Source organism: Alligator mississippiensis, chromosome 2 (genome assembly GCF_030867095.1).
Source record: "Alligator mississippiensis isolate rAllMis1 chromosome 2, rAllMis1, whole genome shotgun sequence".
Classification (NCBI taxonomy): domain Eukaryota; kingdom Metazoa; phylum Chordata; order Crocodylia; family Alligatoridae; genus Alligator; species Alligator mississippiensis.
Window position 1 is genome coordinate 160,731,284 of NC_081825.1, and position 24,289 is coordinate 160,755,572.

The window sequence follows — 24,289 nt, forward strand, 5'->3', positions numbered from 1 at the left end:
TTTTTAGACCAACTAAATAGTAGGGAAAAAAATTCTTTTTTTGTAAGCTTTCAGATATATACGCTCTTCTTTAGGGTGAGGAGATTTCAAAGATTGTAAAACTACTCCTGTAGAAAAGAAACTTCGTTTTGCACAGGAGAGGTAGAGGGTGGAAGTTCTTGTATGGAAGATACCATATTTTAGCTATTTGGAAATGTAAACTTCATTGCTAACCAAGAAAGATTTTTTACCTCCCTGTTTGACATGGGACACTTCTAAGAAACAGCCAGCCTAATCTGCACATCACAGAGCAACACGTTCACAAAAGGACTCTGAGTTACCCGGGGGAATAAACGTCCACCCTCTACCTCTCTGTGCAAAATGAAATTTCTATCTAGCAGGACTTTTACAATCTTTGGACTCTCCTCAGCCTGAAGAAGGGTGTATGTACCTGAAAGCTTGCAAAGAGAATTTTTTTTTGCTACTATTTAGTTGGTCTAAAAAAAGATATTGCTTCTGACAGCTGTCTCTAGGGGGGGCGCAAATCAGGGCTTTGGGGGGTCCTGCAGAGCTGGGCAGAGCATCTGCAGCATCTCTGCACTGCCGCCACCACCTTTGCATCTGGTTGCTTGCTACCCCCCACTGCTGCCACCACCGCTGCCACTGCTGATGGTAGCAGCAGCTTCTACGGGTCTGGGGCACGCAGGATTGGGGTGGGGCCCTGCTTGGGCTGACTTGCCCCAGGCCCTGCACCCTACTCAAGTCGGCTTGGTCTCTGACCCAAGAGTGTTGTGTAATGTTAATATGTAAACTTTTTGGCTCCAGTCCTTCAAGAACATTTACATATGCTTAATTGTGAACTGAATAATTTAGTGACTGAATAATTCAGTACAAATTGAATAATTCAGTGGGATTAGTCACTAGCATGATGATGGTATTTGCAGTCTTGGAATCATAGATACTGTTTAACAATGTATCAAAAGAAGTTTTGTTCTTTTCCCTGTCTATTACATTTTGGGCTCATTTAGGCAGGAAAACTTTACTAGTTCTACCAGTACACTTATCTCAGTGTACTTGTTGCTCTCGTTTTCTACAGGGCCCAGGATAGCAAATAGTCATCTGGTTGTGAACTGTCCAAGTCATGAGCAGCTATCAATGTGCCTGAACTCTTTGGGTATTATGTTTATCCCTTTTGACTTCACTGAACCATCTTTCCTTCATCTATGTGGACTACATAAAATCTTAGATGCAATCGTTTTTCAGTGGTACCCTTTGACATGAATATGTAAATGGAGGAATGTACTTATGTTTACATATTGTATGTTCACTTGAAAAACAGCCCAGTCCTTGAGACAGATCTTGATGCTTCAGCATGAGTGCTTCATTGTCAAGGTGAGTTCAGTTTTGCAATGAGAACACCTGTTTTATCAAACTGAGTTTTTCCCAGTACCCACGTGACTGAAAGGCAGAGTCTCCACCAAGCAGGGATGGCTCTCCCAGCCATGTGGGGATTGAGACCTTCCCTGATCTCCATGTGGCTGGGATGCAGCATTCTTGGCTGTCAGGGCAGCTCTCCTGGCCATGTGGAGATTGGGTTCTGACCCTGATCTCCATATGGCTGGGACGCAGCACTCCTTGGCTGTCAGGGCAGCTCTACTGGCCATATGGTGATTGTGTTAGGACCTGATCTCCATATGATTGGGATGCAGCAGTTCTGGCTACTGGGATAACACCGAAGTGGAGCGCCATTTTGCATAACAAAATTGACTTGATCTGGGACCAGCTGAGTCTGTTCATGGCTGGGTCTTGATGTGGAGCAGAGAATATAGACTAGTTGGGGAGGATTGTGCTCCAAGTGTGGGAGGATCAGAAAGTTCAGAATGGGATGTGCTTAGATGTTTCACCTTAACTTTCCTACAGAACCCTGTGTGACAATGCCATACAAATATAATGAAATAAAAATGCTTAGCATAAAAACTGGGAAACACATTCTATATAATTTATTTATCACAAAATTAGGAACCAAAACAATTAAAAATAATGTACAAAAGTATTAGTATTAGTATCACCTTTATACAACCCTGAAAAGGACATGCATATCTTTGCAAAGCACTTAGCTTTGTCATTATAGCTTCTGTCTATTATGATTTGTAGTTACTAATAATTCCATCTTGTCATTTACTGTATATAATGGAAGGAATATTGAATCATTAAACAGTGAGTCAGGCTGAGGTTAATGCTTGAGTTCTGATGAAAGTCTTCAAAAATTTAAGCTGAGTTCTTAGAAAACCAGGACAGTTCGGATGCTACAAACAGAATATAAATAATGCAATCATTTAGATGCTTATTTCTGAATTTTTTTACCTACTTAACATTTATGCATAGCATCTGCGTATGGATAATGTGAACCATTTTATCTTTAGGGAGCTCCTGAGGTTTAAAACAGGGATGTCAAATATCTCAGAAGCTTTCTGATGCAGTTGCCACCAGTGAAGGAGTTAATGCCACTCTCACTGAAACCCCAACGCTGCAGTTGCTGGACCCTCTGTGTTGGTGGGGCCAGCACCCAGGGGCAGGGTGGTTTTGATTTAAATCATGATTTAAATCACTGGTCAGGAAGCCTTGTTTTAATCATTGTTTTCTATAAAAAGTGCATTCTTGTTGTTTAATATAGCCTTCATTAAAATATTCCCAAACAGGGTCTCTTTTACAGCCTGGCAAGCCTGCTACCATGATAGGTTTTCCTTTGTATCATACCATTCCCTCAGTAGATCTCAAATCAATGAAGAAGCTATTCTCAGAAATTTATCCCTCAAGACTTCTAGAATATTCTGTTCAAAGTGCTTCTCTCTCGTGTCTACTGCCCCTCCTTCTTTGCATTTTATTTCCAGACTCCTCCTCCTTGCCCAGATCTACTCCACCCCAAGCAATCCTCTATTCATTTAACTTCTTGAAACTTTGCACTTTGAGAGAGTTTAGGGCTTGACTCTGTGTACACAAACTTTCAGAGATGATAGGGCTGATGTGTAGGTAACCTGATCTGTTATCTCTCATCTCCAATACTGCTGTTAACAAGGATGTTATCTCTGGAGACACAAATCCACAGTTTGCGAACTGAAACTAAGCATCAGTGGTGCTTAAGGGGATCTTCTAGACTGAGCACTGAGTACCGTTGGGTAGAGTGCTTTTCTTTAATTCTTTACTAATCTATAGAGGAGCCTCTGGGAACCCCATGAAATTGGACCCCTAATATAGTCCATGGCCTGTTGTGACCTATTTATAACACTTTTCTAAAAAATTACATGAATATATTTTCTCAAATAGTATATAATTAGAAGTTATGATCCCTATTTCATGATCAGATCTTTGAGCTTAAATTAATGCTATCTTCATATAGGTTTATTTATTTATTTTTTAAAAAGCATCTGAATATGATTTAAATAAAAACCTGGGTTTTTGGGTTTTTTTTTTTACTTTAAAAGGTTTATTTTTATCTACCCTGGCCCAAGGGGCTAATGCTACCACCAAATTTATTGTTTTTGATTGCTGTGGTGGCAGAAGGCAATAGGGGTTGAATGGTGGTGTAGCTGCCAATACAGCAGCTCTTGCAGCCACTGTTATAAACCCCAGGGTATAGGCTCTGCTGACACAGCAGTTCTGGCAGCCACAGTAAGAAGCCCTGCAGGCCAAATCCAGATGTGGGTTGCCTGGCCTGGTAGAAGTCCCTTTGTATGGATCCGGCTCACCAGCTCATTTCAGTTTGTCACACCTGTTTTAAAGCCTTTGGCATTCCCACCACCAGCAGCTGTTGCCCATGTCAGACACATGGTTCTCTTGGGTTGGGAGCCTGAAGTGCTACATTTTAGAGAGATTGTTGCAATGACTTTTTAGGGCCCCTGTTAAAACCATCATCTTGCTACAGGAAGATTTGAGAATATTTTTGTGCATTGGATGGGGAGGTACTCTTTGCTAAATTACCTCTCCTACAGATCACATAAAGGGAGAATGTCACAGAAATAGTGGGAAGATTTTTTTTTCTGCTTTTGGTATAGGCTAGGTTGTACCAGATGGCAGATATTTTCAGACATTTACCATAGCATTCCTCTATGGAAGCATATGCACCCACCTCCCCCACAATTTACAGGGTGAGGCCAACATAGTTGCTAGAAAACGTACCTCTTTCCTTCATGCATGAGGTCAAAAGCTTCATTGAGTTTGTCAAAGGGCAATGTGTATGTCACCAAGGCATCCAAACTGAATTTCTTTGCCATATAATCAGCCACCAGCTTGGGTACACACTCTACACTCTTCCACCCTGCGGCAAGACCATAATACACCAAATTAAACAGACTGAGCTTATATAATAGGAAAGATAGTTTTGTTTCAGCACTAGACGCTTGCCAAAATACATAATTTTTATAGGTTTGTTTAATTTCTCTCCCCTGTTTCTCTAGCCCAGTGGTTACTGCACTGTCTTGGGAAGTGGAAGATGTGGGTTTGAACGTCCTCAGGGCACAAGGGACTAGAATCCAGTTTTTCCACTTCTTGAGCAAGTGCTCAACCACTGGACCAGGGGTCAGTAACTTATGTTCTACTGACTGCATCCCACTCAAGAAGAGATTTTATCTGGCCTACCAAGCACACTGCTGCCTGCCTGGGAGTTGTAGGAGGACAGAGGGATGGGCAGGGGCTAATCTGTTTTCCAGCCTTAGGTGGGGTCTCCTTTATGCCCAGGAGGAAATAAGCCACTGTGGGGCAGGGTTAAGGGAGATGGGGGAAGCACTGCCACAGCCCAGCTCCACTCCTCAAGCTCTGCCACAGGAGCTTCTGGGTTCTGGTGCCAACTGGCTGGAATGATTTGACATGGCTTCAAAATCAGCATCAGGTCCCTGGCTGCTGGGGAGAAAATGGAACAGAAGAGTAGATTGCCCTGCAGGGGGTGAGGATTGTAATCAGGGCCAGACACAGGTATGGGTGAACTGAGTAGCTGCCCAGGGCCTGGACAGAAAGGGGGCCCAAAAATAATATTTTTTTTCCATTGTCCAATTATTACTATTGCTATCTCTGGTGAAGGGGAGGGGGCTGCCCAGAGCCACCAGGAACCTAGGTACGGTGGTGATCCCAGTTAGGCTGCTCCTCTCTGCTTCATGGTCTGCACCCACTTTTGGGGGATACCCCTGGGCATAGAGTAGTGGGTGGTGCTCCTTCTGTTTTGACTCTAGCTTCCTCTGGAGTGAGCAGGTCCTTCAAGTGCAGCCCTGGCTGCAGCGCTGGGAGTTGGGATCTTGCTAGCCCATGCTTGTCACTTACATTTCTAAAGTGCTGTGCTACAAGTAGCGACCATTGAGACTTCTAGATCATGGTGCATGTGCGAGAGGTCACTAGTGCCTTTAAGACATGTCTAGGCAAGAGCAGAGGTTGCCCAGATCTTCCAGCCCCCCTTCAGACAACCAAGACAGACCAAGTCTGGATGTTTGGTGCCTCGATGGCTGCAGTTATATGCACAACTAGTATTTGAACCCAGGCCTTTTGCATGTCAGATAAGGATTCTGCTACTGAACCACAGCAGTAGGTGCTGCATTACAACAGTATTGGTAAGGCAAGAGGCTCACAGACAGTGCATGATCCCTGAAAGATGGGGTACAAGAGAGATTCCCCCAACCTTTGTTCTCTTACTTTTACTTCCCTTGCCCCTAGGCCAATTATGGCTTGCTTTGGCCATCTAGCTGCTTAAATTTGTCAGGAGTCAGGCCCTCCTTTCCTCTCAACACTGCATAACAAACAGATACAAGGTTTAAAAAGCTAATGCGTCAGTCACTGTCCAAATAAGTAGGGCTCCTCACAGTGGCGGAAGAGGATGGAAGGCACACTACTTGCAATCCATCAATATTATGAAGCTGTACTGACACTGTTCTGGAACTTGCTCAAAGCAAGCTTTTGGGTGGGAAAGGCATAGAGGAGAGTGTTCAGTGGCTTATTTAGAATCCACAAGAATGGGGCCTCCCTCGAAATGTATATGCTGCTTAACTGCCAACTACTGCTCAACAGGCCCATGGTAGTGTCTGGGTGCATGATTCCCCCAGTATGGAGGACCCTGCTTTATCTTGTTCATTTTTCATTTTTGGCCCAGCTTCCTAAATTCTGCCATTAAAATAAAGAACTAGTCATTCTAGTACACATCTAGTCACTTTGATACAGCAAATCCAGGTACCAACGCATCCTGGAGCATTAGCACTCAGGCTGCTGAATCTCGTCACATTTTGGACCTAAGCCTACAAATTCAACTGTTTCAATAGAGAATAAGTAAAACTTTTCCTCCTGCACTTAAACAGTTGTTGAACCTTGTGCATCTTGGTGTTTGAGGGCAACCAACAAGAAGGGTTTAGGATATGGATCCTCAGGGATTTATCTAATTTATGTCCCAAACCCAATTTCCATTGCATAATCTGAGAACAAATATAGCTACCGCTATTGCACAACAACACAGTACTAAAGCCACTGGACCTTGATGCACCCTCCTGGGTCAGTGATGCAAAAATTTGGACCCAGGACTGAATCCATTTGGAGCTTTGCAATTTTTTGGCCCCAAATTCTAGCTTGTGGGAATCTTAATTAAAGAAAGTGTCATTTCTCCTATATTACTGGAGAAATCTAGGCAACTGTTTCTGCTTCTGTCCTTCTTTAGGACCAATCTGTATTAATTCAGCCCACTGTTTCTGATAGGTTGCTGACCCCCATTCTAGGCCATTACACAATAAGTAGATGACACCACTGCCACATATCGGAGAGGCACCTACCTTTTTGGTGCTTGTAAGCACATAATTTTCATCCCTGAGTCAGGTGCCTAACTCAGTGGAACCCAAAACTCAGAGGGCCAAGCACATAATAGGCATCGCAGCACCTGTTATGCAGGCACCAAAATCTTTCATTGGATCCAACTCATGGTTTCATCTTTTTATGTATGGAAATATTTTTTTTCTTGGGCAGAGATTGGGGTGGCAAATCCTCAGCCACCTGACCACCTAATCACTTACTGTCTGTCCTCACTGCCTTAGGTACTTTCCCTTACACCAGGCATCATAATATGGTTTTGGCAGATATACATTATATATATTTGACTTCCAGACTTCTCTTCCTTCACCCTCCGAAAACAGCTCCCAAAAAACAAACCAACCAAATACCGCCCTCCCCCCCAACCCCACCCCCCTCTATGATTTTTTCCAATAAAACTCCCAAGCATGCAGTTTTGAAAAGAGGATGAGGTTGTACAACTGTGGCTTAACTTTTGAAATGGCTGGCCAACCTGATATGTGTTTGTTTTAAAAAACAAGCATTTGGGGAAATACAGCCATGCCATGGTTGACTTCAAATAGAAGCCTATCCTTCCAGTACCCTTCCTCTTTCACATTGATGGCTATGTGGGAAAACTGACCTCCAAAGAAAGTGGCATTTATTTTCCGTCCCATTATCAGCTTCATTGGAGAAACAGGGACTGATTCTCCACCTGCAGGCACTCCAACAAGTGTGCAACTCCCCCATCCCACTGAGGTGCATTCAGTGGCAGCTTTCTGAAAAAAAAAAACAAATGAAAATTAACAGGATGATTTTTCATAGATTCATAGATTGCAAGGCGGGAAGGGACCTCGGAAGATCATCGGGTCCAGCCCCCTGCACCAAGCAGGAAAGACAACTGGGGTCAGGTGTCCCCAGCAAGGTGACCGTCCAGTCTCCTCTTGAAGATTTCCTCGGTAGGTGATTGCACCACCTCTGGAGGGAGCTTATTCCACAGTCTGGACACCCTAACTGTGAAGAAGTTTTTCCTAATGTTGAGCCTGAAATAGTCTTCCAGGAGTTTGTGGCCATTACTCCTGGATTTCTCCAAGGGTGCTCTGGTGAACAGTTGCTTGCCAAGCCCTTAATGTACTCCCCTGATGTAGCAGTAAGCTGCCACCAAGTCCCCTCTCAGCCTTCTCTTTTTTAGGCTGATGAGTCCCAGGTCCCTCAGCCTTTCCTTGTATGGCTTGCCATGCAAGTATCTGATCATACGGGTGGCTCTTCTCTTTATTTGTGCCATGGTAACTAACTCAAGTCTTACTCTGTTAAAATCTGGACCTCTGTGGTAGCTTGAGTAAGGACTGTGATGCGAGAGGTGAGAAGTAAAGTACTGTCACACACAAATTGGCTAACTGATAGAGAGACAAACATTAGGAAGAAATGTTAAGCCATATTGAAAATTGACCGTGTGATTGAAGTGCTATTAAAGAAAAGACAGAAGAAGTCCACCTCTCTCTCACCATTGCAATTCCGCTCAACAAAAAGGGGATCTGAGAATTTTCCAAAACATAGTATTTGCTGAAGTGTAATATTTAAGTTTACTTAATGTGATTATGGACACAGGTTGCACAACACCTATCCTAACAATGTTAGTACTGCACTTAGTCTTACCTGGCAAATATCATGACCAGCTGTCTTAAATTTTATGATATTTCATAGAAGTTAAGCTTGCTTTCATTGCCCAGTCTTATTTCATTTGTATTGAAGGTCAATCTGGATCTCATTAAAGTCTGTGGTAAAACTTTCTTTGGCTTGAACAGAACCAGGATTTGGACCATCAAGCATATGGTTGTAAACATAGATGCTTAATATAACAATAATTAGATTTATAGAGGGTATCCTATGAGCTATTAAATCATGAATTCCAAACCTTGTTGCGATTCAGGAAGTATGCATGTTACAAATCTACGGAGTACTTGCCACAGTTTTGCACAGGCTTAAGTAGGGCAGAAGAAGTTGGGAATTCCCAAGGAAAAAAAAATCTAATCATTTAGTAACTTTATTTTTGAAGATTTCTGGCTTGTGAAGTGTTACCATATGAATTATGCCATTCCAAAAATTTCTCTGGAATAGCTTTGGATGCACAGTTCTGGGTATAACACTGAAAAGTGACAAGAACAGTCAGGCTGAATTGTAGTGTGTATGGGAACTGAACTTTATGGGTCTATGGCCTGTTGAGAGGCTCATTGCTTAAAGCCAGTGGTGATGCATAGGGGGTACACGCAGGTGCATGTGCACCCCCTGAGATTGGCCACCGCTGCTGGTGGCATCTGTGGGCAGTTGCCGCTTACCATCCCTGTCCCTCCCACCCCCTCTTCCCCCCTGCCAATACAGCAGGCGGTCAACAATCGGCAGACCAGTGCCCCCCCCCGAGATTGTGGGGGCACTGACAGAAGCTCCAGCAGCACTTCTGGTTTGCTGCTGGCACTTTCACCGGTGGCAGCAATTGGCTGCTGGGGACTCCCTGGTCAGCGATTGGGTGCTGGTGCCCCCCCAGTATCAGAGGCACCAGTCACCCATGCTTAAAGCAGTTAGTGAGAAAGGAAAACTATAATGGAAATCCTCTTGTATAGATATGCAACAGCTTGCTTATATGCTTCCCCTTCACATACTGGGCTACAGGAAGTGCTTATAACTTGGCATCAAGCAGGAAAAGTTAAGATTGCCTTTTCCTTTGGATCTATTGCAATAGCCAAGTGAAGGCATATTACTAGATTTCACTCCTGAACAAAGCTTTGAAGTGGCCATGTAAAATGTAGCTCCTTGTACTCCTGATTTGAAAGAAGGGAATCTTGACTATGAAGACCATCCTAAGAAGGTAGTTCCAAGGAGGACAGGGTGCTTCTTCTCTGTTAAAAAAATGTCTGGTGAGTTCCCTGAAACATTTTGCTATAACACCTTAGGGAGTTACAGCCTGGGAAGGCATCTTTCCTAATAGCCTCCTTGGAGCCACTATGAAGCACACAAATGTAATGTTGTCAATTTAATCAGGGCTCATAGCAGAGATGATATCTTTTATTAGACCAACAAGATTTTTGCAAAAAAATAATCTTTAATTGCAAGCTTTCGGGTACAAACACCCTTCATCAGGCATGGGAGAAAAGATTGTAAAAGTTCTCCTAGGTAGAAATGAAAGTTCATATTTCATAGGATTTCACAGAGGAGTCATTAGATAGAAAACTCCTCTGGGCAGTCAGTTCATAGCTGGTATGGAGTCTTTCCTCTCTTGTGAGGTTGTTCTGTGATGATGCAAATTACCTTGGAACAAAGGCAGGAGCAAGAGCTCAGGTTTCAGGTGGTCACTGTTTGCTGCTTGGGAAAATATGAAGATTTCATTTTAAAAAATCTTCCATGTGTCAGGTATCTAGGTTGTAGCCTATACATGGAAGATACTGAATTTTAGCTGATTTTTTAAATGAAATATTCATATTTTCCTAAGCAGAAATCAACTGTGACCAACTGAAACCTGAGATCTTGCTCCTGCCTTTGTTTCAAGGTAATTTGCATCATCACAGAACCTCACAAGAGGTTGAGAGACTTCCATACCAGCTATGGATTGACTGCCCAGAGGAGTTTTCCATCTATTGATTCCTCTGTGAAATCCTATGAAATATGAACTATCATTTCTACCTAGCAGAACTTTTACAATCTTTTCTCCAATGCCTGATGAAGGGTGTTTGTACACAAAAGCTTGCAATTAAAAAATGTTTTTTTGCAAAAATCTTCTTGATCTAATAAAAGATAACATCTCTACTGCGAGTCCCGATTGCTTTTTCCTCTAGACCAGGGGTGTGCAATTATTTCAGGTGGAGGGCCACTTACCGAGTTTTGTCAAGCAGTTGAGGGCTGCATGGGTAGCTGCACCCCTTGACACATGCCCTGCCCCCTGGTTGCCATCTTGGGACTGGAAGTCCTACCCATAACTTCTGACCTTTGCCACTGGAAGTCCCTCCCCTTGCCCCTGGAAGTACTCCTTTGGGGAAGAGGGTTAGTCATCTTAGGAGGAAAAAAACCAAATTACACACTAAAAATCAAACATCCATAATAATATATTTTAATTTAATTTAAAGATATTTTTGCCCTGGTTTGTGGGCATTTGTGGTGTATATGCAGGACTGATTGCATATGAGGGTTTGTGCGGATGGGTGGATGTGTGTGTGTGGGTATGGAAGTCATGTAGTGCAGAGTGGGTGGGCAGGAAAGTGTGGAAAGTGGCGGGGGGGAGTGGAAGTACTGCACTGACCAGCTGCTTCACCGCTGCACCACAACCTAGCACAGTGCAGGCTCCAGGCAGGCGGCTGGGGCAAACACTGCCTGATGCCAAGCAGCAGCTTCTGGGGAACAAGCTGGTGCTCAGCGCGGGAGAAAAGCAGCCCCCACCCGTCATGGCCAGCACCCTGTGCTGCAGCAGCTCAGAGCCTGTGCGGGGCTGCCTGTGCCTGCTCTCCATTGCCACCGCTGCCCCATGGGGCGGCGGTGATGCGGCAGAGAGGCAGGACAGCCCCACACAGGCTGCAAGTGGCTGTAGCAGGAAGCGCTGGCGGTGGGGGGGGGGCACTTTTCCCCTGTGCTGAGTACCAGCTCGTTCCCCACAGGCAAGTGCAGGGTCAGGGATGTGCGCTGCTTCCTGCCTGTATGGTGGGGCTGCTGGTGCAGCCCAGCTCGTCTCCATAGACCCCTGCCAGCCCACACCCTGCACTCCTACCACCCCACTCTGGGCCCCATCAGCGTTGGGCCTGGGACACCACCACAGACCCCGTGCTCCCACTTGCTTCCAGTCCCCCTGCCCCTGCCACCACTTTCCCACCCCCCTGCCAGCTCCCAGATGCATGGCTAGACTGTGGGGCTCAGCAGGACCTGGCCCAGCCCCGAGGACTGGGGAAATCTCCATGGTCCTCCCCTGCCTCCCCCTTCCCCCGCTACATCTTACCTGAGTTTCCTGCACAGGTGCAGCCACAAACAGCCCTATGATTCCAGGCCAGAAGCCCCTGCTGAGCAAGGGCTTCTGGCTGGGGAGCGCGGTGGGGCCAGGGCCCTGCAGGAGCCTGCTGGGGCTTCCCCTGGGTCCTACTGCCCCTGTCATCTTTGACAGGAGCCAGGGGCAGATGAATATTAATTTTCTAAACTTTTTAGGGGCCCTGCAGGCTGGATAGAATGGTCTGGCAGGCTGGATTTGGCCTGAAGACCATATTTTGCCCACCCCTGGTCTAGACCAATACAGCTACACCCTGGATACTTGACACACGTTGTCAATTTTATTCTTAAGTCCTTTGTCAAGACTATGCCACGTTAGGATGACCTGCTGGGAGTACACAATATTAAACTCCTTCCAATGACGGTCACTCTTTATTTCATAGATTTCATAGACATTAGGGCTGGAAGGGACCTCGGAAGATCATCGAGTCCAGCCCCCTGCCCAAAGGGTAGGAAGTCAGCTGGGGTCATAGGACCCCAGCAAGATAAGCATCCAGTTTGCTCTTGAAGGTGTTCAATGTAGGCGCTTGAACCACCTCCGGTGGCAGGCTGTTCCAGACCTTGGGGGCTCGGACAGTAAAGAAATTCTTCCTTATGTCCAGCCTGAAACGGTCTTGTAGTAGTTTATGACCGTTCTACCTAGTCGTTGTCCCTTGGGGCGCTCTGGTGAACAAACGTTCCCCCAGATACTGGTGGTCACCCCTGATAAACTTATAGGTGGCCATCAGATCACCCCTGAGCCTGCGCTTTTCCAGGCTAAAGAGCCCCATGGCTCTCAGCCTGTCATCATAGGGTCTGCTTCCCTGACCTCTGATCATGCACGTGGCTCTTCTCTGGACTCTCTCAAGCTTCTCCACATCCTTTTTGAATTGTGGAGCCCAAAACTGGACACAGTACTCCAGCTGCGGCCTCACTAAGGCCGAGTACAAGGGGAGAATGATGTCCCGGGATTTGCTTGAGAAGCATCTATGGATGCAAGCCAGCGTTTTCGTCGCTTTACTAGCTGCAGCATCGCATTGCAGGCTCATGTTCATCTTGTGGTCAATGATGACCCTCAAGTCTCTTTCTTCCATAGTGCTAGCCAACGTAGCACTGCCGAGCCTATAAGGATGCTGTGGTTTTTCTTCCCAAGGTGGAGAACCTTGCATTTATCGGCATTGATCACCATCAGATTCTCGTCTGCCCACTTGCTGAACCTGTCCAGGTCAGCCTGGATCACCCGCCTGTCTTCTGGTGTGGATGCTTTGCCCCAAAGTTTAGTGTCTTCGGCAAACTTGGCCAGTCCGCCAAGAATATGATATTTGGGAGTATTAACTCTAATGAATTATTAGGTTTTTAAAATAAAAAACACCAATCTTAATGTGTTCAATTATTTATGTTTTAAACTCTCATATAGCATTTCTCACCTCTGTATTAGAGGGCAGATCATTCAGTAGTATACATACCATCACATCAATATTGCCGATGCACTCAATGGCAAAATCCACACCACCATTAGTCAGTTCAGTTATAACCTCCTGGATGGGTTTCTTGAAATCCTGAGGATTCAGGCAGTCAGTGGCTCCTAACTCTTTTGCCAGTGCAAATTTATTACTGTTGATGTCAATCCCCAAAATCCTGGAAGCTCCAGCAGCTTTGCAGCCCATGACAGCTGAAAGGCCAACTCCTCCTAAGCCAAAGACGACACAAATAGAACCAGGTTCTACCTAAAGTAACAAGAAAGGTTAGTAAGTGGTTTTGGAAATCTGGAAATAAAGAGGACTTCCTGAACATAGGTCTCTGTTCTCAGGCCTGCATCAGTAAACCATAGTAAATGCATAGGAACTGTGATTATATGAAAACAGTCAGTTTCATAGTTGGTAGGGTTGGAAGGGACCTGAGCAGATCATCAAGTCCAACCTCCTGCCATGGGAAGAAAAGAATGCTGGGGTCAAACGACCCTGGCTAGGTGATTATCTAGCCTCCTTTTGAAGACCCCCAGGGTAGGAGCGAGCACCACTTCCCTTAGAAGTTGATTCCAGATCCTAGCCACCCTGACTGTGAACTAGTGCCTCCTGATATCTAGCCTGAATCTACTCTCAGTCAACTTATGGCCGTTATTCTTTGTTACTCCCAGTAGTGCTCGGGGGAACAGGGACTCTCCCATTGCCTGCTGGTCTCCCTTGGCCAGTTTGTAAACGGCCACCAGATTTCCTCTCAGCCTTCTCTTGTGGAGACTGAACAAGTTCAGGTCCTGTAGCGTCCCCTTGTAGGGCCTGCCTTGCTGCCCCCTGAACATGCGAGTGGCCCTCCTCTGGGCCCTCTCGATGCTGGCCACATCCCTCCTGAAGTGCGGTGCCCAGAACTGGACACAGTACTCCAACTGTGGCCTGACCAGTGTCGCATAGAGGGATCACCTCCTTGGACCTGCTCATGATGCATCTGTGGATGCATGACAAGGTGCGGTTAGCTTTCCTGATCGCGTCCTTACATTGGTGGCCCATGTTCATCTAGGAATCAATAATGACTCCAAGATCCTTTTCTGTCTGTGTGCTGACAAGAAGGGAGTTCCCCAGCCTGTAGGTATGCTTTTGGTTCTTCCTCCCCAGGTACAGTACCTTGCACTTGTCAGTATTGAAACCCATCCTGTTCTCATCTGCCCACCCCTGTAACTTGTCCAGATCTAGTTGCAACCTGTTCCTCTCCTCTAGCATGCCCACTTCTCCCCACATCTTAGTGTCATCTGCGAATTTGAACAAGGTGCTTTTCACCCCCTCGTCTGAGTTGCTGATGAAGATGTTGAACAGTGCGGGCCTGATGACCGAGCCCCGGGGAACCGCACTGCCTACATCCTCCAGGTCGAAAATGACCTGTCCACCACCCCTCTCTGGGTGCGGCCCTCCAATTAATTTATGACCCACCTGACTCCGTAGGCATCAATACCACAGTCGCCTAATTTTTTAATGAGAATGGGGTGAGAGACAGTGTCGAAGGCTTTCCTAAAGTCCAGAAGGACTACATCCAACACAACAACTGCGTCCAAGGATTTTGTGACCTGGTCATAGAAGGCCACCAGGTTGGCCTGAAAGGATATGCCTCTAATGAACCCATGTTGGTTGCCCCTGAGCATAATCTTCCCTGCTGGCCCCTCGCAGATGGATAATTTTTTCAAAGAGGTTCCCCAGGACCGAGGTAAGACGAACACAGTCAAATACAGTTTTATTTTTAAAAAAGGAATTGTGTAAAATACTTTAAAAATTAATCATATGTAAACTTTGTAAAATTCCTCCTAATAATAGCTGACAAATTGATTTGTTTTTACTTCTTTAAGCTATTTTACATTATAATGATACCATCTCACACGTACTGGAATGGACAAGTCTAATGCTCCATAAAGGAATAGTCTTTTAAAAATGTACCTTCAGGCCAAAACTGCTCTTATTTTTGATGCAAGTAGATGCATTAAATTCAGTATAGTCACGTGGGACAGGTGTTCCTGAAATTAAATCTGTGCAATTGTTCATGTTACTAAAATAATTAAGAATTCAGCCTTAATTAGCTTACCTTGGCAGTATTGATGGCAGCCCCGTAACCAGTGGAAAATCCACATCCTATTAGACAGACTTTATCCAGAGGAGCAGCAGCATCAATTTTGGCAAGAGAGGTTTCTGCTACAACAGTATATTCAGAGAAAGTGCTAGTCCCCATGAAGTGGTAAATTTGCTTCCCTTTGCAGGTAAACCTGCTGGTACCATCAGGCATCAGGTCTTGATCAGAAATAGGTGTCTTAATTTTGCTAGGTAGGGAAGAAAGAAGAGCCAAGACTGAGTATCTCTCTACTCTGACTTCCCATACTCTTTGCTACCTTAGGGAAAGTCCTGACAATTACACACTTATAAGGGCACTCATTTCCTGCATTTGTGCCACTGCTATTTGTTCTCAGTCATGCCCCTGCACTCATGCTCCAGCGTGCTGCAAAGTGACCTGAATGGGGTAGGGGATACTAGGGCCATCACCTGTGCTGGCCCCAGCAGCCTTACCCAGGGTCCTGGGAGCCTCCCAGGGCAGCAGTGGTGCCAAGCCAGTTGCTCAGTGCCTGGCTAGTAGCCAGAGCATGGCCCTGGCTGGTCAGGTTCCCTTTTTGGCAGAGCATTATGCTGCAGCATGTGCTGCACCACTTTTTTCAGTGGTGTTTTTTTTGACACTAGGCTCTCCCTGTGTTAAACCCTTCCCCACTATGCTGCTAATTAGCAGTGCATTGAATGGGTACACATGCACTGTGTGCAGTTTGCAGTGCCTCAAACTGCACATGCACACTTATTAGGATGCGCCCTTAGTGGTACTTGTTATAAGGAGTGCGGGAGGCCGCCCTGGTCTTATTACCATGACCGCCTTGGATTGTGGTTCCGCCCTTATGGGCCAATTGCATGGCTCCATATCTACCATGCCCCATGCCTTGCAGATGGCATCCTTACATATATTCTACCATTTGCAGATGCAGCCCCTCTCTGGGCCTTCTGACCCCTTGGACTCTCTTAGCCCCACTCTGGACCCTCAGACCTCTCTGTCTCTCTGCACAGCCCCTTCCTGGGATGCCAGACCCCTCAGTCTCTCTATCAACCCCACTCAGGTTGCCAGACCCCTTGGTCTCTTCTCCGGCTCCTCTCTGGGCCTTCTGTCCCCTCAGTCTCACACAGCCACTCCCTGGGCTACCTGGCCCTTGGTCTCTCTCCTAGCCCCTTTCCAGGCTGCCAGCCCCTTTCAGTTCTACACTTTTAGTTCTACAGTCCTAGACCCTTTTAGTTCTACACTTTCCTGGCCCTTCTACAGGCCCTCAGACCCATACAGTCCTATACTCTATTTCCTGGGCCCTCACTTGGATGCTGGACCCTTCTGGTCCCACTATACTCACTGGGCCTCACTCTATGCCTCAGGCTTCATTCTGGGCCTTACTATCCAGACCCTTGGACCCATCTGGTCTGGTACTCTATTCTTCTGCCCCTTGCTGGTCCCCTGTACCCATGTGGCCCTGGTCTCTTTGCTAAGTGCTTTTCTGTCGGGGTGTGCTCCCTTAGCCTTTCCTTTGCACAGGGTAACCCACAAGGCAGTGAGAGCTGAGGCTTTCTGGTGCCCCATCCTCACCTTTTGCTGGAGTGGCCCATGTGTGGCATTTCATGGGGGCTGCCCTACCACAGGCAGCCCCAACACACTAACCAGCCCTAGTAGAGTGCAGTTTCAGGTCTTACCAAGGACCAGCTTTCAGGCCTACCTGATCTTACTCCTCCCTCCCTGGACTCCCCCTACATGTCCAACATTCCTCCTGGGCTGCTAACCACTGGGCCTCTTTGCCCTGGCTCCACCTCCCATCCAAGTTCTTCATCTCCAGCCCTCAGCTTCCTTTCCTTGATCCTTCCTCATCAGATGGCCTAGCACCAGCCATCCTCATCCTGGGCTGATACCCCTTGACCCCTTCCTCTAGGCTATGGCCACACAAGGACCTTCAGCCTCTCCTAGGCCCTGGCCCTGCCTCAGGCCAGTTGAGAACTCCAGGATCTCCCAGCTCTGGCAGTCTCTGTCATGGTCTATTTCACCCTTTGCCCCTTCCCCCCAGGCCCCAGCCCTGCACAGTCCAGTTGAGATTCCCAGGGTCAGTCCTCCAGCTGTCAGCCCTCTCGTCCCTGTGGGTCTCCCTCTCTGGGCTCAGTCTACCATAGGTCTTCCTACACAGCTTCTTTCTCTGGGCTCACCAGGACTGCTCAATAGGCCCTGTACTCTTCCCCACTTACTGGGGTCCACCCGGACCATTCATGAGGTTTCCCAAATACTCATCCCCTCTCTCAGGGCTTACCTGGCCTCTCAATAAGCCTGTCGGATGCTGCTGTGCCCCTGCCAGGCAGACCCCGGCTGCAGTCTCCCACCCGCTTCTCAGCCAGCCAGAGCAATAACAGCACTCCGGCTAGGGGTGGTGCCAGCTCTGCTCTCTGAAGCAGACAGCCCAGCCCAGCCCAGGGCTGAAAAGCATGCTGGGATGCTCGGGGACACTGATTTAACTTAAACCAGGAAGGGGTCTGGGACAGAAGTTCCATAAACCAGTTTGACCTCAATCAGTTAAGTCTGCATTCAACCAGGTTTATCTTAAACCAGTTTTGGCCATTTTGAAACTGGTTTATGTGTACTGAATTTTTGTTGTTACAGGTTTAAACCAGTTTCTGATAACTTAAAACGGTTTATGTGTAATTTCTGTCCCGAGCCTTATGCACTATCTTTCCCATTTCAGTGTAAAGGACATCTTGGGAGCAGGGAAGGATGAGACATGCTGGAGGAATGGGATGCTGTGCCAGAACCCTCCATATGGTCTGTCTCAAGCTTGTGAAGCTAGACTGGGAATCATGGAGCTGTAACAGCATCAGCTACTGTTGCTTAGTGTTCTACCCCTCCCACACCTTCCCATGCTGTACCTAATCTTGCTCCCTACAAGTAACTAATTTACAGTACCTACCTTATCCTTTCACAAAGGTTGGTTTTAGGACTCAAACAGAATTTGCAGTTGCCACACTGAGGCATGTACAGGGGGATAACCTTGTCACCTAAGAAAAACAGATTTAATCATAATCATTTCTTTAAAAATATTGTAGAATAGATTGCAGTTTCCCCCAGAGTCTCATGGTCATACAGTCTTAAACATTTTTCAAACACTGAACTTGCATAGGACTCTGCATGCTTAATTACCATGTGAAAAATAAAGGTCACAGAGAGGAATATAAGTGCTTGACTCTGTTACATTAATAGCTGATCATCAAATGGGAGGCAGTGAAGCCATCTGTTTTGCTCTTAGATCACTTGTTGCTGACAGTGCCTGATTATCTAGATTGGAGTTAGTGTTTATTTCATTTGTGGATCAGTATTCAGTCATTGCACTTGTCAAATGAAGTTGCTAGTTTTTGTGTCTTGTGGCATAACACACTTTCAGAAGAAGAATGCTGTATGTATCTCAGTGGTGCTCAACCTTTTTGCCCTGAGGGCCAGATAGGCCCAACCTTTATCTGCCTGCCTGGGGTAGGAACATGGTGGAGTAGCTCTGGTCTGTGTGTGTGTGTGTGTGTGTGTGTGTGAGGGGGGCAGCCCCAATCCAGAGGCAGGGGGAAGAAACAGGGAGAACAGCCTGGTCCCAGTCCTGGTCTGAACATGGGTGGGGAGGACACAGAGAAAACTCAATCTGGTTGTGCATGGTTGGGGGTGGGGGAACAGCCTGATCTGAATGGATGTGTGAGGACTGGGCCCGGCCCTAATCTTGCTGTGTGGGCAATGGTCCTAATGAGGCCAGAGCCAACTGTGTGGAGCTTCCATCATTCCCCACGGCCGAGTTTCCAACCCATGGGGGAGCCCTGTGGGCTGGATGTTATGCTTCCACAGGCCACATTTGGCCTGCAGACCAGAGGTTGAGCACCCCTGCTGTATCTCATCACATTTTACACCCTCAGTGCATAAATACTGAGGTGTAATTATGACTACTTTATTTCAGATGCAGGCCCTAGTTCTTTACTTGCCTAAGCACTGAAGAATGTCTAATTATAATATGCTCTAGCTTTCAACAGGATTACACTGGTGTGTGAGAGGGGGTTGGACTATATGGTCTCCTGACGTCCCTTCTAACCCTAATTCTCTATGATTCTATGACTGAAGAATAAGGCTTGAAATATCTGTGTAATATCTCTGTACCTGGCTTAAACTTAGTCACTCCTGGTCCAGTGCTCTCCACAATTCCTGCTCCTTCATGGCCCAAAATCACTGGGAAAAGGCCCGCCTTAAAACAAGGATTCACAGCATGAGCATCAGTGTGGCACACCCCAGTGGCAGCAATCTGCAAGGCAATGACACCTTCACATTTACAGGACAGCTGATGATGGAGAACTGCAACAATGACTTGAGTCAGATTAGAGAGCTACTGTTACCATTGTACCACTGAGTGTGATGGGAACTTGGGGCTATTTGCAGATAATACCAGTCACTAGAACTTTGTTAGTGTTCTGGTTTCTGCATCATCACATGCAGTAGAAGATAATTATTTTAATGCCCTTTTTACGGAGAAGTATTAATTCAAAATGGAGAACCATAAACCCCAAAATGACCACACTATTTTTTTTTAAAGCAAAACTGAAAAATTGAATTAAGGCACTTTATTCTATAATACTGCTGGTTTAGGCATCTTGGTGTTAGTTAAGGAATATCTGGGGGTAGACCCACAGGCTCTCTCTGGCTGTTTTGCATAGGTGGTGTGTCCTGAGAACTTTCTGTGGCAGAGCACTTGGGGTGCCTGCTGCTTTAAGAGGTCAGGCAGCCTGAGGAGCCACCGGTGGGTGGGGGTCAGGGCTAATTGCAGAATCAGCTGACCCATGGGCTGGCAGGTGAGGCTAGTCCGGATCAAGGGAGTCATCTAATTAGAAGAGGGCTGGGTGTAGACAGGGTATAAGCCCAGATCCTGAGAGTAGGGCTGGCAGTAACATCTTAGGAGCTGGTAAAAGAACATCACCCAGCAGGAAGGCTGCTGCTCCTGAATGCCAGCAAGGAGAATGACATCTGGAGGTTCGCGTAGGAACTAAGGGGATGGAGGAGGTTCCTGGAGACCCAGCATGGGGATCCAGGGCCCTGAGAAGGGGGCTGAGCTCCTGGGGCCTGCTGAGAGTCTGGATGAGCCCAGAGAGAGAGAGGGGATGAGTGCACAGGGGCCTAGTGAGAAGCCAGTTGAGACCTGGGAGAGGGGCTGGGAGTCTGTGGGCCTATTTAGAGGCCAGGTGAGCCTTGAGAGAGGGGCTGCATGTTTGGGAGACCTCGTGAAGGGTGTGGGTGACCCCAATGAGTGGGGAAGAGTGTGAGGGCGTATTGAAGAGTCCAGATGAGTCCAGGAAAGGAAGGGGATGTGTTAGGGAAGACCTATAGAGGGCTCCAGGTGAGCCCAGAGAGAGGCTGTGATCTTAAGAAGGTGGACCCACAGAAACAAGATGGCTGACAGCTGGAGGGCTGACTTTAGGAATCTCAACCACCCTGTGCAGGGCCAGGGCTCAGGAGGGGCTGAAGGGTGAAATGGACCATGGCAATGGCAGAGACTGCCAGAGCTGGGAGAGCCTGGAGTTCTCAACTGTCATGAGGTGAGGCCAGGGCATAGGAGAGGCCTGAAGGTCTTTTTATGGCCACAGCTGAGAGGAAGGGGTCAAGGGGCATGCAGCTCAGGATGATGATAGCTGGTGCTAGGCCATCTGATGAGGAGAGATCAAGGAAAGGGGTCCGAGAGTAAGTTGGGGGCTTGAGATGGAGGACTCAGATGGGAGATGAAGCCAGGGCCAGGGGGCCCAGTTGCTAGCAGGCCAGGAGAGGCATAGGACATCTGTGGGAGCCTAGAGAGGGACAAGTAAGATCAGGAGGGCCTGAAGACCTGTTCTGGGTAAGACCTGAAACTGCACCCTACTAGGGCTGGTTAGTGCGGTGGGGGCTGCCTGTGGCAGGGCAGCCCCCATGAAATGCCATATATGGGCCACTCCAGCAAAAGGTGAGGATGGGGCACTGGAAAGCCTCAGCTTCCACTGCCTTGTGGGTTACTGCATGGAGGGGGAAGGGTAGGGGAGCACACCCTGACACAAAAGCACTTAGCAAGGAAGGCCGGGGTACATGGGGTCAGAGGCCTAGTGAGGGCCCAGGGAATGGAGTGCAGGACCATATAGGTTGAAAGGCCTGGATAGGATAGTAAGGCCCAGTGCAGGGCCTGAGGAATATAGAGAGACCCAGTGAGCATAATGGGATTGGAAGGGTCCAGTGGCCCAGGAAGGAGCTGGGAATAGAGTTCAGGACCAGATGGGTCCAAGGGCCTGGGAGTGGCCAGGAAGGTGGAGAACAAAAAAGGTCTAGGATGAGGGACTAAAAGGGGCTGGAAGCTCAGATAGGGGCCAGGAGGAAGACTGAGAAGGCTGGTAGGCCAGGGAGTGGTTGTATGAGACTGAGGGTCTGAGGGCCCAGAGAGGGGTGAAGGAGAGACCAAGGGGTCTGGCAAACTGAGTGGGGCTGAGAGGGAGACTGAGGGGTCTGGTAGCCCAGGAAGAGTCTGTGCAGAGATCTGAGGGCCAAGAGTGGGGCTGATAGAGGTCAAGGGGTCGAAAGTTCCCAGAGAGGGGCTGCATCAGCAATTGGTAGAACATCTGTAAGGATGCCATCTGTGAGGCATGGGGCATGGTATAGGGAAGGTACAGAGCCATGCGTTTGGCCCATAAGGTTGTAGCCACATTCTGGATAGTCACTGTAATAAAACCAAGGCAGCCTCCCGCACTCTATATAACAACAAACATCAAGATATGGCAGGAGTATGCTGGGCAGACTGCTCATAGAGCAGGGTATCTCAAAAAATTTTGGGTACCCTGTGACATACTCATTCACTGCATTCAAACATAACAGTCCTTGTACCTGGTTTACTACTGAATTACCCCAGTTTAACCCCAGTATAACCTTAGTGCAAATCTAGATAACTTACCTTTACTCGAATTTCATGATTCTTAGGTGGGGCAACTTCAACTTCCTCAATAGAAAAAGGTTTTCCTGCTTCCCAGGCAATGGCTGCCTTGCATTTAATAACCTGGGAATGAAGTCAACACATCCAACATATTAAATTACTTTATTTACAGTGCATTACAAAAATAATTAGGGAGTCTGATCCGGATTATATTTACCTTGGTGAGAATTTTAAGTAACTCCATTTAAGTCTTTGATGTTTCATAAATTAAAATGTCTTGTAAATGAAATCAGAATTGGGCAACATGCTATCTTAAAACAGCTTGAATTTGAGGCCTATGGCAAGTTCCTATGGCAAACTTTGCAGGGAAAGTGTATTTGAGAAGTAAGTTGTGAGTTTCAAAATCAGACACCAAGTCATCATACGCAGTGTTTAGATTGATAATGCTTTTAATTTTAATATATTTATTTTTCCTTTTTGTTTCCGTCCCAAATATTTTTGTTAAATAATAGCAGATGTGTTTATTCTCAGAGACATCATAGCTACTGTGGATGAGCCCAGATAGAGAAAAAGGAATGGCAGATCCACCATTTTTGTGGTGCTATAGGTGGCTTGAATATGTGGACACTCACTTTTTAGTGCTACCAGGGTGTTTGTAGTGTTCCAAATGTAATATTTGTCCATAACCTTATTAAAATTTGGGTTCAGTCACATCTTGATCCATAGTGCACTGGTAAGTTTACAAGTTACTGAAAAATAAGGAAATGGATTCCTCTGGTTTTGCCCTGAGTATGTATGTTTTAGATCGGGGCAGGCAATTATTTTGGGCAGAGGGCCGCTTACTGAGTTTTGGCAAGCTGTCGAGGGCTTCATGGGTAGTCCTGTCCCTTGACAAGTGCCCTGCCCCCTAGTCACCATCTTGTGACCAGAAGTTCCACCCCCTAACCCCTGACCTTTGTCAGCAGAAGTCCCTCCCCTTGTCCCTGAAAGTCCTCCTTTCAGCTTTGCTATCTCCAAACCAGAAAAATACCAAATTATATTCTAAAAAGCAAGCATCTAAAACATTCTCACATACACACCCAGTACCAGAGCGGCCCTGTGCTCCCCAGTCCAGTGATGCAACCATGAGCCATGTGGTGCTGGAGCAGTGCAGGGGCAGGAAGACAGGGAAATAGCCGGGGGTGGGGTGGCACTGGGCTGCCTGCATCCTGCTGTTGGCTCCGCCTGGGTCCTACTGCCCCTGGCTCCTGTCATTTTTCACAGGCAACCAGGAGCAGATAAATACTAATTTCCTAAATTTTTTAGGGACCGGATAGAATGGCCTGGTGGGCTGCATCTGGCCCATGGGCCACATTTTGCCCACTCCTGTTTTAAATACTGGTCCTATACACATTTGTTTATGTGAGTAATTTTACTTGCCTGAGTGCTCTGTTTCAAATCATGTTGATGCAATTATTTGTGTATATGCATATGTATCTGTGTGGCAGAGCTGTACAGCTCCAAATGTAATGTTTGTTCATACCCTTATTAAAATCTGGTTTCAGACACATCTTGATCCATAGTGCACTGATAAGTTTACAAGCTACCCAGCACATCCACAGGTAGTAGACAGTGGACAGATCTTTAGGGAAGGTTAGCTGTGAAATAGGCAGAGGTAACTCTGATGAACAGGGATCCAGGTTTTCTATTTCTCACAGAAAAATGGAAAAAACCCATGGATTTTCCATTTTAACCAAGAAAGAATGAAAAATTCACAGTTAGTGAAGAAATTAATGGATTTTGCTCTTATGCGAAGTGCTCTCTGCAGGCTGGCAGACAAGGGGTTGGGGGGAGCCAGGAGGAGGGTGGTCAGGCAGGAGGTGCCATGGCCACCAGGCAGCCTGGAAAGCAGCTCCTGCAGAGAAGTCTGGAGGAGGGGGGAATTGAAGACCCCATAGGGAAGGAGTTGGGCAGAGGTGAGGCTGGGGCTGCTGCCCAGCTGGGTGGTGCATGGGGCTTGGGACCTGGGGCTACAATGCACAGCCAAAG

At 46.9% G+C, this 24,289-nt stretch overlaps 1 protein-coding gene across 1 annotated transcript in view; it reads right to left on the reverse strand.

The window, feature by feature from the left end:
* Window positions 1-1,964: 1,964 nt before the first annotated feature.
* The window catches only part of LOC102566949 (all-trans-retinol dehydrogenase [NAD(+)] ADH4), a 32,907-nt gene continuing 10,582 nt past the window's right edge, over window positions 1,965-24,289 (reverse strand). The window contains exons 2-9 of the mRNA XM_014599929.2: window positions 22,283-22,384; window positions 19,486-19,627; window positions 18,266-18,353; window positions 15,331-15,562; window positions 13,233-13,493; window positions 7,412-7,547; window positions 4,156-4,294; window positions 1,965-2,285 (exon numbers count right to left, since the gene is read on the reverse strand). Of these exons, the coding sequence (XP_014455415.1) occupies window positions 2,261-2,285; window positions 4,156-4,294; window positions 7,412-7,547; window positions 13,233-13,493; window positions 15,331-15,562; window positions 18,266-18,353; window positions 19,486-19,627; window positions 22,283-22,384 (1,125 nt within the window). The 3' untranslated portion in view covers window positions 1,965-2,260. The remainder of the gene's footprint in view (window positions 2,286-4,155; window positions 4,295-7,411; window positions 7,548-13,232; window positions 13,494-15,330; window positions 15,563-18,265; window positions 18,354-19,485; window positions 19,628-22,282; window positions 22,385-24,289) is intronic.